The sequence below is a fragment of the Patagioenas fasciata genome, chromosome 16, assembly GCF_037038585.1.
Source record: "Patagioenas fasciata isolate bPatFas1 chromosome 16, bPatFas1.hap1, whole genome shotgun sequence".
NCBI lineage: Eukaryota > Metazoa > Chordata > Aves > Columbiformes > Columbidae > Patagioenas > Patagioenas fasciata.
The window spans coordinates 8946366-8966352 of record NC_092535.1 but is presented as its reverse complement, the minus strand read 5'-3'; the positions used below and the strand labels follow the sequence as shown (position 1 = coordinate 8966352).

Sequence of the window (19987 nt, the reverse complement as noted above, 5' to 3'; positions counted from 1 at the left end):
CAGATTTGATGAGATTTCTGCAGGCTTGCTTATTGAATATTTTTTTTCCTTGAGTGCAAGAGGTAACGCTTTCATGGGTACATGTGCTTAGTGAGTGCAACAAGCAGATAGATATGCATTGCTGAGAAATCCCTTACTCCCGGAGATTTCAAACAAAAGCTATCAAATGTAATTAAAAATTTGCGGGGAGAGAGTCAGATCTGAGAGGGAAGATACCAGATTTGCTCTCTACTTTATCTCTGAATGGAACCGTTTCCGCTGCTGGAAATGCAGCAAGAGAGAGCCCAGTGCTGCCTCAGTTTGAAGATAATAACTTTAATTTTAGCTCCGAATTACTTTTTTTTCAAAGGCAGTCTGACCTCTGACTGGTAAAGTTATTGAATTGCCACGTCTGATGTGATGAAGGATGGCTCAACAGGTGGGAGTCAAAGCGGTTTGTATGCGGGCAAGAAATGCAGATACTCAGAGCATTGCAAGTCGTGCAATGCAAATGGTACATCCCGTGTTGCAAACAAAGCCAGATTTCTTCAGTCTTTAAAGGAAAAGGGCTGCTTAACTTGCTTTAAAAAAATGTTTTTCTCCCAGCTCATTTCACGTGGCAGTTTGTTCTCTTTGCTTGATTAAATGTTAATCCAGCCCATCTTAATAGCGTGCAGTTTCTTTTGTTAAGCTCTGGACTTCTGAACACCGTACATGAAGGAGAAAGCCGCATCAATCACGGCACAGCGAGAGCGAAAGACGGAAGCCGGCGCTAACGCAATTAGCACATTTATTTGTCATGCATCAGAGGAGCTCGAGACCTCCTTGGCACCAGAGCTCCGGCTCCCAGCAGCATCCGCATGGCCTGGGGAGCTGCTGGGGGGGACCAGAGCCCTCAGTGCCGTTGAAGGCACGAGCTGGTGTGTGGCAACGTGCATGAGGGGCAGTGGGCAGGGCCCTGTCCCTCAGCCCCGCTCTCCCAGCCCTTGCACCAAGCCAACATCCTCCGAAGGCTCCGTCCGTCAGTCTGTCACCCCGCCAGCCTCGCGGGCTGTCCCGCAGTGCTCCTGAGCACCAGCCCCCGTTTCCGTGGAGGTTCAGCAGTGCTCCCTGGTGCTGAAGCGGAGAAGGGTGACGAGCGGGGTCTGCAGCACTTGCCCCAGCCATCGGCAGGGTTGAGCAGCCCTTTCCTCGCTTGTCTCTGTTTGTTTTCCAGCACCGGCAGCTCCGCTCAGCGCACACCAGTTAGAGTAGCCATCTGTTCCCTTTAATGAGAGAGCTACCCATTTTTTTCACCTGATTACTGATTGTTCCAGACTATTGTTGATTGCTTTGTTTTATTAATTACTCATTTTGACATGCTGTATCTGTCCCTTTTGTTCAGAAAACAGATGCTCTTGTTCTCGAGCGTTATCGCTGATGGTTATTACTAATAAGATAAAGCCACAGTTTCAGTTTAACTGAGGACTCAACACTGTGGCTCTGGTTATTGTAATGCTTCAACATGGGATATTTTAGCCAAGCCTGAGAAAAACATTTTGTTCTTAATGCCATGGGGAGTCCCATCATTTGAAGGAAAGGGACTTTTTTAATGTGTTTTGATGTATAATGCAGTGGTGTCGGTAGTTGTTGCTGTTCCTAGAGACCATGATTAAACAAAGAATAAACAATACTAATGTCATTCTGAAATCTCTTCGCTTATTAATCTCTGTTATTGTGGTTACGAAAGACTGAAGGTTCGCATAAGAAACCTCGTAAGTCAAACTCATTTCCTCACTGTGCTTGGAACTAAGCAAAATTTGCTTTTCAGTTTGTCAGGCAAGGTTCACCACATCTTAAAAATCAAAATACAGTGGTCTGTTAGCAGTGAAGGAGGTAATGTCACTACACCAGAGTTAAAGTGTTGCCACTGACAATTGCTATTTTAAAATATAATTTCAATATTATGTTAAGCCTTGAAAAGGTGCCTGTGTGTGGAGTCTAGATGGAAGCCACGTCACTGCTTTCTGCTGGAATTAGATGCCCGCTCAGTTCAATTTTGAGAAAGTATTTATGAGGTGAAGTCAATTCTCACAAAACATGGTCTCTCATTCTGCAACAAATCCAATTGCTGATATTATGCTTTTATTGTGCTTATTCCCAGCTCCGGGCTCATGCAGTGGATATGAATGGAAACAAGGTGGAGAATCCTATTGACCTTTACATCTATGTGATTGATATGAATGACAACAGACCGGAGTTTATAAACCAAGTCTATAATGGATCTGTTGATGAAGGCTCTAAACCAGGTACTGTTATAAAAAAGTCTTAAAGTTATCACCACCTTTCAAACATTAATCTGACGCGGTGGCTTTGCCTCCTCTTGAAATAGGGGGAGTGTAGGAGGGGTTTGCTGTTGCTGGCGCTTTGTTGGAGACTGATGGAGGTGAGAACAATCTGGCTGGTATCTCTGGATGCAGAGAAGGTGCAGATGAATATCTGACTCCTTGATATTTAATCCAGTCATTTGCAAACTCAATATCTGGCTCCCAGTCAGACTCCAATGTAGTCTGTGTCCCAAGGTGTGAAGAAAATACTTTCTTATTTGGAGGCTGATGCAAACCTATTGAAGTGAGAATATTCCCACTGAAATTGCTGGCCCGTCCTCCGTCCCCATAGACTTTTCGTACAGAGGATGAAATGGGGAAAAGCCTAAAGCAGAGCTTCAGAAAATTTATGGGTGAAAAATTAGTGAGAGTGTAAGCTGTACACAGAATACAAGTGATTATTTTTATTTGAACATGTTTATATGCTTTAAAAAATCACAGTTATAAGGGTCTTTAATGTTTTCAGCTATATTGTTGATTTGTTATTTAAGTGTGGTGTAACTGTGCAGTTTCCAATATGGTAGCAGGGTTATTTTAGCTTATTGCTGAGCATAACTAATATGAGTGTCTTAGTTTTTTAAACAGAAATTATACTGTAAAAACTGTCACCAATACAATTGGAAGTCTCCTGAAATCAGAGGGCGATTTTTCTAAGATAAATTTTATCCTCAGTAGTTTGCCAGCTGAGGGGTTAAGCACCGCGTGACTTTGTTTTCTGTCAGCAAACATTTATCACGGCTCCTCCGCTGCCTGAGGTGTCATAGGGAAGTCTCCGGTGGCCACTATTTTTAACAAGGTGATTCTCGGTCCTGATTGATTGTCTTTCAGCATTGTGAGGAATGGGCTGCTGGGGTGACACGTACTGGGGACAGAACATGACATTATTTTTTGAGGAAAGAATAGGCACAGCTCCCTTCCTGAGATGCTCCAGGTGGTAACAAAGTGTGGATCCCGGTTCTGCTGGGCAGAGGGGACACGAGAAGTCCCTGAGCTGATGGCTCTAGTGAAATCCTCCTGCAGGGTTGTCCCAGTTCCATTTGAAGGCCACTTTGGGGCATCGGAAGGTTTGACAATTGATACAACATTTCTGTAGAAAATCAAATTTCTTACATCTTACTCTAGGTCAGATCAATATTCAAAGCGTTCCCAAATGTTGTAACTGGCTCTGCTCATTTGTGTCAAACAAGCAGTAAATTGCATCCTCTTGTCTGAAATCCAGATAAGCCTTTGAGCTATTAAATCAGAATAGGATAACTTTGCCTACAAAATACTTGTGCCTCTGCTTCTACCAGTGATTTTTGGTATTCTGTATCCCAGGCTGGAGTGCTTGCCTTTAAGGCAGGTAGGTAGAAAGCAATCTGGTTTTATTCAAAAGCAATTACATTTGTCTTTGATGTGTTGGGTTTTTTTTTTCCCTCTGTCCTGTTTAATCGTTATTCTTTTAAAGGTTTATATTAGTATTGAGCTTCTGTTCTTTGCTTTTGTAGAACCTCCTGGGAATTTAGGTATCTGAGGCCCTCATTCCAGGTACTTGGCAATAAACATTATGTTGTGTCTTTGAGAAAGTGACAGAGAGGTCGTAGAGTTACTGTGGATGTCTGCGCGCTCCTCCTTTGCCTCAAAGCTACGAATCCCTGTTTTCTGTAGGTACAAGTCTAGATGGTGTATTTAACTAAGGACAGATCTTGCAGGGATTTGGAAACTTTTTTATCGTTCAAGATACTTCAGAATATTACAATAACTAAGAAGGTATCACACCAGCCTTTGCAAGGGAAAAAATACATGGGCAGAATTCAAGACCATTTGTGGCAATGGCCAGCAAATGAAAGACATTGCACACTTTTAGAGGTAACTGCAGAATGTGTTCATATAACAGTATGTTATGTATTTATATGCATCTGTAAATATATATATATGCATATGTGCGTATATCCATGTATAAAGTACAGATTTGCTTCAAGCAAACTAAAAAAATCTCATTATATATTACAGGAGTTCAGCATTCATTTTCCACTGTTCATTGCTATTGAACTGTGCCTGAGGACTGAAAATGCTTCCCTGGATATCCTGTACAATTGTTATTTCTCACATCTTCCATATGCCCATTTATAATGGCCGTGATTGAAAATACAGTATTATTCGATTACCACAGTATCTGCAATGTTCTTAATAATTCTGCACACGTCTTATGAGAAAAGTAGCGAGCGTATTAGAGTATCCCAAATAAATGCTGACTCTGAGGGCAGCTGGTGTGAGCAGCCGATGGCTGTTTGAAGTCAGTAGGAATTTTGCCCAGATTAAAAATTTAAGGGGAAAAAAAAAAAAAAGGAGGACATATGGAACTCAAGCTCTACCCATGGAAATTTACCAGAGCAAAACCATCAAAAATATGCTGTTGAGCACAGGGCACAGTGACCTTGAGCTGCAGGGAAAGCCCCCATAAGGCTTTACAGGATCAGTGGAGCAGATCCCATTCAAAGCGACCGGGAAGGGTCCCTGAGGAGCTGCCACTGGACGCCCCGGGGTGCGGGACAGAGCGGCGGTGTCGGGGCGCAGGCTGGGGTGTGCCTCCGGAGGATGCTGCACCACACCCCCCAGCAACCGGGATGCAGCGAGCTGGAAGGGAGCACCGCACCTGCTCTCCAGCCCTGCGGGACGGCTGAAATTGTGCCTGGCCATGGCAGGGGATGGAGGGCGGCCAAGTGAGATGTGACCGACCGCCTCTGTGTGAATAAACCAAAAGGAGGTAGAGTGAACCCAGAAAATGGAAACGTGGGAAGGATGTGCGGTCCAGTGCACGGCACGATGTGGTATTGCTGGACACTTAGCCTCCCATGGAAGAAGCAACTTTGCTTTAGCCTAAAATACAAGTATCCTTTAAAAGGGGATTGTCCAAGAGCTGGAAGAATTGGCAGGAACGTGAAGAGGCTCGTTAGAGACGACAGCCTGATGGGGTTTAAGTGAAGGGGCTTCCCAGACTGCAGAGCACTCAGGCTGCCGGGGTTTCCGAGGAGCGTGTGCTCTCTGCGGTGCGCGAGTCACCTTGAAGCAGCCCTTGACAGGAATAGAAAAGAAATCATCAAGTATTATTAATTATAATAGGTTGTTGTTGCTGGTTAAGATTATAATAGCTTAATTGAAATAGTGTCTCACAGTGTAGCATAGTGTTCTTGAAATCAGGAGCTTATTCGTGTGAAGTTCTCTGTAGTGTGAACACGTGTGTCGCAGCCTGGCCCCTTCACAACCCTAAGTGTCTACTGGCTCTTAGACTGAATTGCTTTTCTTTTTCCTCTTCTGATACTCTCTGAAAAACTTTTTAATGCATTTTTTTGTTTATCCAGCCTAAGGTCATGCAGCTGGACAATTTAAATGTGTAAATAGAGGCCCTTCCAAAAATGCGGAACAGCAATAATGATGCAGGATTTTCTTTTCCACGGGACCATCCTTCTTCCTTTCTCTCCCCCTCCACGAGTTGTTTTGATTTAACACACCGCTGTTTGAAAGTATATCTTAAAAGACCGTGTTTTACTCATATCAAATAATGTTCTGCCTCTTTGAACTCTGCCTCTACACGAAGAACACAGCCAAGTTTTAAAAATGCAGCTGCAAGCTCGAGCTGAAATTCCCCTGGTCCCTCTGGCAGCCTTAATCAGCAAAGTTCTCCCGGAGCTGCAGAACTTGCCTTCCAGGCGCTGATAAAGCGGGAGAGCTTGGCTGCCCAGCGCCGCCCGCCCTGCGAGGGCTCTGCTGCCCTTTCAAATCCACGTCTGAGCAAAACCTACGCAAAATCCACCGCATTAAACCAGAGGGGAGCTGGGCTTTGGGGTGGGTTTTCCCCCCTGTACAACAGCAGTTACTGCGATGAGCCCAGCCCTTGTGCATCCCAGGGGTGTCTGTGGGGAGTGCTGTGTCAAAAGAAATCCCACAGTTTCCAGAAAATTGCTCAATAAGATAGAATGAAAATGCTTAAATGTAAAAAAAAAAAAGGAGGGGGAGTTTAATCACAGAACAAAAATGTGAGGGAGAAGGATTATTTTGGTCACTGCAGAAGCTTACTTTTGATATAACCACCACAAAACGTACCTTATGGTAGGATGTGGATGTCTTACTCAACTGAAGCGTTCAGTTCTGAAAAGGTCAATGTGAAATGCTCTGCAGCGACTCGAGTGCTTTGCTCAGGGTTGTATCTATTTTGTTTTAACAGAAAGATTGTCAAAAATTAACACATCTCTCTGAAACAATTTGTTCCTGTCAGACTGGCCTTTTCCATTCCCATTCATCCTTTCCACTTCACTAACTCTGGATACATCTTGGTCCCTTTCAAGTCAATAGCGAAACTCCTAAACTAGAGTTTCATCCAGCTGCTTCTTTCTCGTGGTGTTGTGTAGGCGGGATAGTTCTCCCTGGGAATGGTGCGAAAGAATGCCGAGTATGGACAGTCCTCCAAAATACAAGGGAATATTAGTATTTCTTACAGGAGGAATGTTGTAATTTGGAATTTCCCTATCTCTTCCTGATTTCATAGAAGTCTGAGAAAATAATTGTTGACAGCATGCCACATGAAAAATGAAATATTAATGGCTGGGAGCCAAATCTTTATGTGGCAAATTGAGTTAAAAACAATCTCATAAAAATAAGCAGTATATTAAAAAAAACAAAAAACAAAAAAACAAAAAACCAAGGATTTTAAAAGCCAGTTATTCTACTGGTGTCCCAGTTTGTTTATTTTATTTCTATGCCAGCAGAGATTCCCTCGGAGATCAACACCATGGACTAATGCACAGATGGGGCCAGAAACTTGAAAGTCATCTGAATATTAAGAATTGAAATCTTTAGCCTCAGTGATTTGAACAGAAAGCCAATTATGAGGCTGAATTAGTTTTGAAATTAAACTGCAATTTAAAGTTTCTGAAATTAATTTTTTAAGGCATATAGTTGCATTTGTGTATACATATATTCATGTGGAGAATTTGGAATCTGCATTTCTGGCTCCTTCCTCTTTTCCAGCCTGATAGTGCAATTCATAAGGAGATTCCTGGTGTCCTGCAGGTTGTTCTTGCAGCGAGGGAACCGGCGGCTGTTGCTGGGTGGCAGGGGAGGAAACAAAAGCAGCAGTGCCTGATATCTGGAGGGAACACGCTTCACTTTTTAACGTGAATAACACACCAAATGAAAACCCGTTTTTCCATTACGCACCATTCCAAAATCTCCTTAGTGCTGTTTATAATGAAAACATTCAATATTCTTTTCCCAGCTTGGAGACAGATTGATTTTAGTACTCTCTATTTAAGAAGGTTCGAATTCAGCAGAGCGCCTGACCAGGTTCTGGGCCGATGTGGGTGCTGGTGCAGATGTGGCACGGGGAGGTCGGGGTCTGCACCAGGTGCCCGTTCCTGCTGGCAGCCCTGGAAATAATAATGCAAATGCCGTGTGTTTCAGAGACATCCTGCAAAGGTAAAATCTTCAAGAGCCAGAGCAGGTCTCAGCAGGCTTTCCTGGTCATCCCAGAGCTCATCCCAATTTGGGCACATTCCTTCTGGGTTCATCATGTGTATGGGTGCAGCTTGTGAGGTGCTACTTCATATACTATTAAAAATGGCTTTATCCAGCCTGGCTCTCTTCTCTCACACACGACACACAGACTTAGGATACACAGTATTCTTTTTGAAGTTCTTTTGCTCAGCCAAGCACAATTGTAAGGTAAGAAATTGTTTTTCTGCAGACACATGTGGTAGTGCTTCCCATTTTGTTTCAAGGTGGGTGGTTATGAAATCTGGTCTCTTAATTTCCTTCTCAGAAGCATCTAGTCCCAAGAGCAAGGAAGTGAATTATAGGTAGGTGAGAAAAAAAAATGCAAATCCCTAAACCGATGGTTTTTCCCTCCAGAAAAAATGGTCAAGTTGATGTAAAGCAAAAAAATTTCAAAATCATGTTCTGAGATTATTCTAGAAGGGAGTTACAACCCTCCAATAGTCCACTGTCTGCCTCCTTTTAACCAGCAGTTACAAATAACATAGTGTTATTACATTGTATTATATTATGTTTGTAGCCTATAATATTACATTATATTGTCAAAATTCAAGGGTTGGCTTCAAGCCTCGTGGAAAATGTGTTAAGTCCGAGGTTTTGTGCAGCCGGGTCTGCATGATTTCACTAATTGCACACGTCTCCAGTTAAGCATGAATCCTGCCCGTACTTGTGAGCGCAGTTTGGCGGCGATGTTCGGGATATCTTGTCCTAAGTCATGCTCGCTCCATTTTTTGAATTCGCCACTGGGAATTGAGAGGATTCATCTGCAGGAGCTCAGCCGAGCTGAGGCTCATCAGTTTATGCAGTCAGAACTACTTGCTCAGAGGCTGAATCTGCTTTTGCCCGTCTTGAAACTTCGTTTCTGTTATTTCTCTGCGGCACGCAGGGTCTCAGCGGGCTGCAGGCTGCTGTACCCGAGTTCTCTTCCAGTCTCGCCATGCCCATGTGTATGCTGCATCGGTGCCTTTTCTCTCCTGAGATATTTAATTTTTAACAATAAGAAGGTGTTATTTCAGTTCCAGGTGGCAGCAGCCTCTTCATCTCGCTCAGACATCTCTCCAGACCTGCTCACTCTCTTGGTTCTCATTAGGTTGACTCTTGCCTTGTTTGAGGCTGAGAATCTGATGTCTCCGCTAATTAGGAAGTGGCATCCTTTATGAATTAGGTTAGCTGCTTGAAAGGTCAAAATTTGCCAATGATTACAGAAGTAATAGTGAAAGAGAATGACAGTAGCTATCAGTTATGACTGAAGGAATGTCATTTGGAAGGAAAGTGCTGTTTTTATTTAGTTTTCTATCTAGAGCATGTGGGATGCAGTTTATTTTAAGTATATTTGCAATTTATTACATCTGCAGTAGAGTTTCAGGCACTTCTTTCATCTCGATGTCTGACATACATTCCTTTTTACCTGTGTAACTCCACTCAGCACCTTTCATGAATGGCTCCAAAGTTTTCATTTGAAACACTTAACAATGAATACGTGAAAGTTCTTCAAATCACCTGTTGAATACGTTGTGTTTTCTTAACTTGAGGATACAAGTCTATTCACTGAGATGTTTTAGTCTTTAACGCTACAGCAGTTCTCCAAACACCATTCTCAAATTCCTATTTCCTGGCAAGGTAAACGCACCCACGAGGAGCTCCTTGTTGTGCTGTTTCGACTGCTACTGGCACCCCAGTTATGGCCAGTAAAACTAACTGGGGGTCACTGGTGGCTTTTCCAGTGTGCTGCCCTTCTGTTCCTGAGACCTCATTGCAATGGATGAAATCACTTGAAGGGTGAGGTGTTCCTACTGGGAGGATGGCATGAGATTCCCATGCTCTGTGGGGAAGAAAATCATCCTGATATCAGGACACTCCGGGGAAAAAAAATAGGAAATGTTATGCATTTTATCCTGCTTTTCAGTATTTAATCTTCTATCAACAATTAGTCTTATGTCTAGCATCGGATGCAGAGTATTCACTAAGTGAGCTCTCTGACTTGGGGGGGGTGGAAATTAGGAGTAAGGGGAGGTTTCCATTAGTACAAAGCCATTATTAACTTGAGTTAATGAAGATCTAATGTAATATGGCCATCACCACATGTCTGCATGTAATGATTCAATCCTTTTCTATGGGGGAATGATTAAATTAAGTATCTTGTAGGTCAAAATTAGACTGAGAAGGTTAACCAACCTTTAATGATTCTGCAACCATTTACCAGCCATTAAAAAACAAACTGAAGATAAAGCTGAATAGAGAATCAGCCTTATCAGTAAAACCTGGATGAAGTTTTAGCTTTTTCCGTTTATGTCACGAGTAGACAGAGAGGATTGTGTATTTTTATAGTGATATGTGGTATAAAGGGCAAAGTGAAGGGGTTTTTAATCTTCTTTTTTTATTATTATTTGTATTCCTGATAAGTGCCCATTAGCTCCATTTTTTTTTAATATACATTAAATCTAACTAATGGATATCAAACCAGCTTGGAAAAATGGTAATTATAAAGCAATTGTAACAAAGACTTTGGGAGCACAACTGTGCTAAGATATTGTTTGTATGCCTTAAAACCATGAAATCTCAGTCTTTACAGGGAAATGAAGTTGCATAGATGGGAGAGCAGAGATTGCAGACAACATGATGTGAATTAGCAGTCCTGGGCGTGCGTTGGGACCGGCTGAGCTTGAAAGAGCTGAGCTGATTCTCAGATTCCAGAGTGATTTGGGGGAGACATTTGTTTATTACTGTGTGCTTACCTGCTTATATGTACACAGGGCAGCTATCTTTCTTGTTTTCTTCTTCTTTTACTTAACATGTAGAGATTAAATGGTATCTTGAACCTAACAGAATCTTTTTTGCAGTCTTTTACGAGCAGATGCAATTAATTTAAAAATTGATAAACAAAACTGAATATACAGTTAAAAATTATCTCCCTTTGCTTCCATCCCCCCGGATTCTGTAGGGTTTTATTTTGCCTATGCTGTAGAAAGCTTAATTAATCTAATGGGAATATTTTCCATAAGGGTTGCCTTCAAGTGCCTCTCTCAGATGTCTTGTCCATTGTTAGATTTGTCAAATGAGATATTTTTGTTTTAAATAAGGTCTAGGAGATTGCAGTTTCTGGGAAACAGAAGAATCGTGAAGTTGCAGCATCTTGGGGTCTTGCCTTTTATTGATAGATCCTCTTTGTCACGCCATGCATTTATTTCAGCTCAGGTGATATATGAACTTGGTGCACTAGTTAATGAAAGCTAATGCACAGTAATCTTGTCATCACTAGCTGTGCATGATAATTCAATCTGCTTCTCGAAAGAGCTGTTCAACATGCAACAAATTTGATTTAATATTGACATGATGTACTAGGTTAGGTATTTTATTTAACATACCATGTGCCTGATTAGATGAGAAATGTTTCTCTTTCAACAGGTTACTTACCTGAGGTAGCAGGCCAAGTGTGTAGTTTAATATAGTTATATCGAATACTGTCTGCACCAGGTATTCGTTATGTGACACACCGGAGCAAATTCCCGAGTTTCAGCACTTCTTGCATTCGTTTAATGTTGTCAGTGGGGTTGAGAGCAAGCCCTTCAGAGCAGAAAAACAAAACTAATACTTGTGCCACACACTGAAAGCATAAAGTCACTCTTGCTCCATTTATAAACCTCTCACATCTGCATCACGACTGGCAGGGCCTGATCCAGAAATGGGAGCGTACAGTGTGGGGGTCTTGAGTGTGACTTGGAGGAGTTTTCCCAGTATTCCTCTGCTCTGGCAGGGCACGGGGATTTAAAGGTGGTGCGGTTAATACTTTAATTTCCACAAAACGCACACACGCCTGGTGCCGGCTGGATTGGGCAGTCTGTGCTTTTCCACTGCAACCCTAACAATACCAACCTCAGTCCCCAAGAGTTCCAGAGCTGTGCAGCCTGCCACTGTTTATTTGCCTCATTTGTGTAGTAGCAGGGGCTGGATATGGGTATGTATTTCCATTCTTTTAATATAAAGCGTATTAAGATACGTCCCCGTGCACAGGACACAGAAACGTGGCATTATTTACTTTTATAGCAGGTAAATCATCACCAGCCATCTTAATACAGCGGGAGACTTTATACAGGCCCCAGAAGATGTTAGACGCTGCAGCAGTATATATCCACATCACTCTATTGAATATGTGCATGCATGGATATATGTTTATGTCATTCACTGCAGCACACAGGTATCTAGAGGACAGGTCTTGCTTAAAGACAGACTGAATGTACAGCAAACAGAGTGAAACGTACATGGTGAGTGTGGGTTACACCAGCGCATCCCCCGGGAGCGGGTAACGGGAGGTGCCGTCACGCTCTTATTCTTGGTCGGCGTTGCCGGGTGGGAGATGTGCGCAGAGCGGGACGGGCATTCCAGCCGCCATCCCGCCGGCAGAGGAAGGAGCAGTTTGCAGCCGGTTTCCAGCAGACTGCGGTCAGCGCAGCCCCGGGGAGGGGAGGGAAGCGCCTGCTGCATTTCCAGCATGCGCTGCCGAGTGCTGCAGCCACACAGGGCCCTTTGCAGAGGATGCTTTATTAAGTTAGAAGTTAGTAATTAATGCCGAGTTCCTCTCTGTATTTTCTCTGTGGTTGGGTTTCATAATCGAAATTAAAGATATGAGATAGGGAGCAGATTGCCTCTTGAAATACAGCTCCCTGGTGCGCAGTTCATGACTTTAGAGACATTTGTCCAATCCCATCTCCCTTTATGGGGATGTAGGTCAAGCGCTGTTGAAATAGTCCTTTTTTTTCTAGAGCAGATGTGATCAGTCCAATGCTACACTGCAGAAAAGAAAAAAAAAAGGCAAAAAAGGTCAGGGAAGGAGCATAGGAGACCTGCTATAGACTCCATGCCCAGCATAGCTGCTGTCAGCTCACCCCGTGCCCACCGCAGCAGCAGCCTGGTGGGTTCCCCTGGTGGGTTCCCCTGCCAAACCGGGGAGCCACCATCTCCCACGTGCGCTGGTTTATTTTGGAAACCATGATTCAGGTGAGAGATCCCAGATGAGGAGGGACCAGAACTGCAGGTGCTCTTGTCTGAACTGAGTAGCCCAGATAACATCCCTTTCTGAGCTGCCTCTTGCACTGGAAGTGAATCACAGAATGCCACCTGTTTATTGGAATAAGTCCTAAGACTGCACATGTCCTAAAATAATTCTGTTTTCCTCTTCCACTTCTGTTTTCATTAGCCCCACATTTTGACTTTCTGTTCAGAGATATTTTCAGTGTAGAATGTATTAAGATAACATAAATTCCAAATCAAACATCCCATTCAGCGTATTTCCTATTTACATTTCTTCTCTACATTTCCCCCGTACTTATCTAAGGGTTGGTTTCTTTATTTGTATCAGTTGTCTCATGATAACTGGTTTTGCAAAAGAGCAAAAAAAAATAATGCTTGAAAAGAAAGGAGACAATTCATTGCTTGCGCAGCCTTGTTTCAATTTAGTGTTCTTTCCCTTTCCTGAAGTTTATTGATCGGAAAAATGTTAAAAGTTGTTGAATAGTTTGTTTTCATTTCACAAATGTGCATCAGGATTATTGCAGAAAGATAGGAATGTATTCATCATTAGAATTTGCTTTACAGATTCATTTATTTTTTAATCTATAATTCTTATTGAACTAAGAAAACTCACAGGGATATATATCACCGCAGAGAACAAAAAGAGCCTGATTGAGCCAGATGGAAGGAGATCAGCAAAGCACTTTCCACAGTGCAAAAATACAAACTTATGAGGCCACTTATTGCTAATACTGAGAAATGTTGTTTTCCCGAAGCTGGGGAAGATACTGGGGCAGTTACCTGGGTGCTGAGTGGCTTAAAGACACTTGTCTGGGGTACAAAATTGGAGCATGCTGCAGCCATTGGTAGGCCTACCCCTTAGAACATGGAATATGTTTTTAAACTCTTCCTGGAAACAGATGCAAACTCTGCGGCTCTCTGCTTTCTCTGAGCTTGGGAGCTTTGTGATCAAACTGGAGATCTGGGCTTATGAGATGAGACACGATGCAGCGCTGATGTAGCCACACGTCCTCCAGTTTGCTGGGGGCTCACGTCTAACCAAGCGGGCAGAACAAACTCATCTCTTTCTGGAAAACAATCCGTTGCTCCATCATGAATCAGCTCAGGTTCTTGTTGGGACCGGTTTGCATCTCCACTAGCGTGGCAGGCTCATGAGTTGGTTCAGCCTGTTCAGGGTTCCCGAATGAGCAGTGTTTGAGCAGCACCTTCCCTCTTTCCATTGATGCTGTTGGGTTTTGATGGTCGCTAAATGAAGTTTTGTCTGGTTTCACTGTCTGTCTTTGCCTCCCACTCCTCCTTTCAGGTCTCGTATCATTACATTCATCCACTGTCGCAGATTGCTTTTGTAAGCAGTACGCGTCTGCCCTTTCAGTCATTCTCTCCTACCAATATAACAAGCGTAAAGCTGGGCCCTATGGGCTCTGGGGGGTCACAGGACCAAGCAGCTGCAGGAGTCCATCCAATCAAGTAACATCTTTTACCCTCATAATGATAATTTCCCACTTTAGCAAAACACCCTGCTGCCAAACTCCAGTGATAATGAGCCTGTCAGTGCATCAGTGCACTCCCAACAGTATCTAGAAAGTAGGGATTGTTTTTTGCAAGGCAAATGAAGACACTGGTGATTAGCAAGAAACAAACCAATGATTCAATACATCACTGGCCACACATACCAATTCATTGATTTTCTGTCCTGCTGGGCAGCAGCTGTTCCATTTGCTCTGCAGAAATGGGTTTTTTTCTCCAGAAGGGGCTGGAAGGGTGGATGTTTCTCCAAGAACTGGAGGCTGCAGGGAGTTGCTTTCTGCACTGGGCATGGGTGTGTTGATAGGGTCCTCCTGAAGCTGCTGAGAAGTCTGATGGGCTTTCCACTATTAAACTCTACTTCTGAATGCATGTGAATGCAGTGATTGGACGGAGAAAAATCTCCTTTGAGAATCGATATGAAATTGCAGGACAAAAAAATGCTGCCCTAAAACTTACAATCACTGAAAGAATTAGAAGTTAACCATAGATATCCTCATATGGCTTCTCACTGTATGCCGGTTATGTGTAATCAGTATCCTTACAGATCATCTAATCTCAGCAGTGTTGCTGTTTTCGTAATCCTTGCCTTGCCTAGCTGACTGGATGGAAATGGGATGTCTACTCTGTAGCGTTTCTGAGTAAAATGCATGCCCGGGGTCACCGGGACTGCAATCTGCTCTGCAATACCATAGTCCTGATGTTTCATCTTCTCTTTTTCCCAGGTACCTACGTGATGACGGTGACGGCAAATGACGCAGATGATAGCACTACAGCGAACGGGATGGTGAGGTACCGCATCGTGACTCAGACCCCACAGAGCCCATCGCAAAATATGTTTACGATTAACAGCGAGACAGGAGACATTGTCACTGTGGCTGCCGGACTTGACAGAGAGGTGAGTTGAAACTCCATCATTCCAGGTTTCCCGTTGCTGACTTGCAAAGCCCAAATCCGATCTCGAATACAAAACCTCTAAAAGTTTGAGTTGCAGCATGGAGATCGTGATCTTTGCTTCTACAGCAGCTGTGGGGCATCATAGCTTTGATGGGATATTTTTGTCTTAATCCATATCAGTCGATGAAACCCTGGGAGAATCTTCAAGCTCATGAAGCTGATATTTTCTATGCGTGAATTTGTACAACTGAAAGATGTAGAAAATACTCCAGAAGGACCAGGGGGATGAATAAAGTGGCATTTGTCCACCTCCTGTCAGGGAACAAATAAATGCCATACATCTATAGCCCTTCTAGGCCTGTCTTTCTTAGTTCTTTGTTGTCTTTGGAAGCAGTTACACAGCCTATATTCAACATACTTTGTGTGTTTCATGGTGGCATCCTTGTGTTGTTTTCAAACTAGGAAAATGTCTCCCACTGATTTTGGTTGTGCGTAGGGTTCTGCCTTTAGTGCCTCTTCTTCCTGGTGTTTTACAATGTACAGATTTTCCAAATGCAGAAGAAATTTCATTTTTACTGACAAAACCATACTCTTGCCAGTGTAAGCTATATAGTATGATTGTCAGAGCTCTGCCTTATCTAGTTATGAATATAGCTCAGGGACAAAGCATTTGTACCTCACACATTAAACAAAATCAATGTAGCATTGGTGGGTTGGAGTGACTGGGGAAGAAGGGTACAGGGATCAGTGCGTGTGCAGGGAGAGGGGGACTGAAGTTCTGAGGGGTTTCCCCATTGAACTATGCAGCTCGTGAAGTGTCACCTGTCCAGTCAATTAGGAGATCTTAATCAACTTGCAGCTGATGGGAAGTATTGTTTGTTCATTGAGCAGCCAGCCACCGATAGTACAGCTGTGCAGTGCATATGAAAGTAAGGACTTGCATAGGCTCAGATGTTTAAGTTTGGGCAGTCCCCAGAGATAACAAGTCCAGTGAAATCCATGCTGAGAGAGCCTAATGTGCTGCATTTCTGAGAGAAGGCACCAGAAGCTGGTTTTGTTCTACCTCCTCTGCTTTCCTCCCCACAAGCGGGCAGGAGGAAAGTTCCTACCGGGGAACTTTCAGAGTGCTGGGAACCTCCAGCACCTCACGGGCTTTCTTCCCTTCCACATCAGCCCCGGGGACACTTTTTGGCCGCACTGCTGAGCCCTCTGCGAAGCGCTGCCCGCCCGGGTTTGTGCCCATTGCATGCACATGCCTGGGGCCTATTTTGCTTCCGAGCTGCGCGGTGGTTTTGGGAGGGATCCCAACGCGGCCGCCGAGCCGCTGCCAAGGGCGGATAAAAGCAGCGGCAGCAGCAGCAGCACATGGGGCAGACGGGCGGCTGCTGGGACCAGCACGGGCTCTGGGGCTGCCGACTGGGGACGGCGCGGGTTTGAGGCTTGCCCCAGGCACCGTTTCGGGGGGAGACACTGAGTGAAACAGCTTTGCAAGGAGAAGGTGGGGTGAGCAGAGAGCTTTCCAGATGTGAAGGCAAAGGAGCACAACAGGAGGAACACCGGAGCCTGCCCCTTCCCACCTGGCGTGGCAGACTTTGCAAGCACAACTTAGGGCGGATTTGACCTTTTCTTGCTCTTTTTATTTAGAGAACTGGAAATTTAGCTGAATCTTAAGCAGGTAGATTATCCTGGGCAGTGCTGAAGCCTGCAGCGTACTCGCAGTCAAAGAGGAGGAACAAGCGCTGGAGAGATTGCTGGCAGCCCTCGGGGGGACGGTGGCCGAGTACTCGGAGGAGGGATCTGAATTCTGCCAGGAAAATCCTGATTTTATGGAAACGACAGAACTGTTATTGCCCCCTTGACATCAGTGGGGGCCAGCATTTTAATATAGGGCTTTTCAGGTAGAGAAAGGTCGTCGGTTTATATTAATTTCAGAGACATAGATTGGGATAGCTTGATGGGAGAGAGGTTTTAATCTCGGCGAATCAGCCAGAAAAAAGAAGCCAGGTGATAATTAGGGGGAAAGGGTAAGGCAGAGCAGTCATCTTTTTTGGATTTATCTCATTGCATCTGAAATCTTTTAAAACCTCGCAGGGGAACCATATGCTTCTCGTTAGGTCCCCTGTTGCGCTGGGTCCGGGAAATCAAGGCGAGCTGGCACATTGGATATGGAAATACAGTGTTGGGTGTCCCAAGCTGAGCACCAGGTTGGGCAAGGGACACTTGGATCGAGGCAGAACAACCAGCTCTGGGCACAATCCTGGGGCTGCCCTGAAGGTACGGGACACGCTTATTCCCAGCGCTCTCTGCTGTGTTTCAGGCTTACATCTGGAATTGGCAAAAGTTTCTGTTCTATTAACATAAAATTGTGTTAGATCTAAGTGGGAAAATGTGTTTAAGCACTCCCGTATCTGCACCACAGATTGGTTTTTTGTTTTTGTTTGTTTTTCCTGAAATCTTGAGAAAGCTATTAGAGGAGTAAATTTGGTTTTGCTGCTGACATTTTCTTGTTGTTAGGAAAAGGAACCGAAGAGCAGAATTTGGAATGCAGATTTGTGTAAATTAAAATGTTAACAAATCTGACCTATTCAGCTGAAACTACTGCAACCAAGATAAATTCCCTGGATACCAGTTGTTTCTCCAAATGCTTATTGACACATTTATCAGTGCCTATGACACTATTATGTTCAACTGTGTTGAAACAGAAGCAGGTTTCAGTCTCCATTGGACCCTTCTGCTTCATTCATGCAATGCAAAAGCGCCTCAAAGCAGGTACGAAAATAACTGTCAAAGCTGTTCCGTACCTGAGAGGCAGGTCCATGGGCCACATCCAGCATTTGTCTTTTAGAGGGGAGAAAAGTCTTTTCAGAACTGGTGTTTCTAGCTCAGCATTTCTGTTGCATGCTCATTAAATGAGACTTACTGATGATCTCAGCATCTCCACTTAAAAATCAGTTCTTCACTGGTTTCTTATATTACCTTCAATTCATAAAATGTCCAAGGAATTGGACAAAGTGTTCCAGCTTGTTTTGTGTCATGAGAAGTGTCCTGGTTAACCTGCAAGAAACCTATTTTAAGACAAATTCATGCAGTTTGCTGCTGTTGCTAAACCCTCATTTCCACAAACCAAGGAGGAAATTAAAAACTCAGCCTCTCAAATTGTGCCAGTCTCTCTAAATGTGTCTGACACTGAAGATAGTGAAATGAAAAGCCAAGGTATTAAAATATTGATGGCTTTAAAGTTATCTTACCTGCTTCCCATTAATCTGGATGTAAATATGGTTACAATGCTCTGTGTCCATTCACTCATTACGACTGCGCTTAATTGAATGGATCCCCAAGGAAGATAAAAATAATTGGACTGCACTTCATAAAAATTATTAAAGGAGGACAGTTTAGCAACAGCCAGATTTAAGCCCCTGGATGCCTAAGGGTGAGAAATGCCAAAGGTGGAACAAAGGAACATATATCCCTAGAATTAATAGGGAAAATGATAGGGATTTAGAGTGCGCCAGAGGTTCAAAGGTACATTCAGACAACCAGGCTTAGATGAAAAGGTTAAAAGCAGATATTTGCTCTAATACAGGAAAACGTCAGGGAAACGTAGGAAATCTGTACCTCATTTAATGAAACTGGGAGGGAAAGATCAAATAATGGTGGGAGCACAAAATGTGTGGATTAACAGGGAAGGCTGTGAACACACGCGGGACAGGTCGTAACCAACTTCAGGGGGTAGGAGGGGACCGTGTTAGTGTATTTATGGCAGTAACATTTCTCCTTATAACTGTGCAAAAGGGACCAGACCTATTCTGCACGTTTGCTGGTCTTACCCACTGCCGCTCAGGCTGGTGTCGCAGGCAGGGATGGATCCCAGGCCCGGGGAGCTCCTGGTACCCTCATTCAACTCCATCAGCTCTTGTGATTCCTCTGGTGGCAGAGTATCTGTCTCAGCAGCACAGCAAACCTGCACTGGAGCTATAGCATAGGCAATATCATCCTCTGAAGAGCTTCTGCTAAATATTTTATGAACACGGACTTGGAGCAATCAAGGGGTGGGGGGAAAGAAGTGAGAGAAAAGGAGCCGGTTGATCCCACACCGCTGGCAGGCCAAGAAATGTGGAGACATCTCAAATGTCATCCAGGCTTATTTGAGTATTTTGGCTCTGCGGTGCTTGTAGTATAATATTGCTAACTTTTTGAGGTCTCCTTCAGAAGGGAGTCTCTTCCAAGCACAGTCGTCTCATACTGAAGAAATGAAGAAAGTCAGGAGCTCTGAGTCGCTTCTTCCGAATTTCTGTATGTTTATATTTCTATTAAAAGTGATTGGAGCTCTGCTGCTGCAAATGCTTTTAAAAATGCATGAAATCCGATTCTATGATTACTACACTTGGCTTTCCAAAAACATGATGTTGCTAGTCTTTCTCAAGTGAGTGAAAGATAAAAGGGAGAGTCTGCCAACAACTGAGTTAGTGGCTTATTTTATTTATGAATGAAATGGCAGGATTCTTGTGGGCAAGAGGAAAAGTTCTTCTTATTGGCAGAGACAGTTGATTTCTTTTCCAGCACTCTGGTTTTGGTGCAACTAGACATTTCTGATAGAACAGAATTTTGAAATGTTATGTTAAACAAAAAAAAAACCCATCAGTATTCTGCTTCTCCAGAAATTG

General features: G+C 43.6%; 1 protein-coding gene across 1 annotated transcript in view; it reads left to right on the top strand.

The window, feature by feature from the left end:
• The window catches only part of CDH4 (cadherin 4), a 433344-nt gene that overhangs the window by 339905 nt on the left and 73452 nt on the right, over nt 1-19987 (top strand). The window contains exons 6-7 of the mRNA XM_065849749.2: nt 2123-2267; nt 15152-15324. Of these exons, the coding sequence (XP_065705821.1) occupies nt 2123-2267; nt 15152-15324 (318 nt within the window). The remainder of the gene's footprint in view (nt 1-2122; nt 2268-15151; nt 15325-19987) is intronic.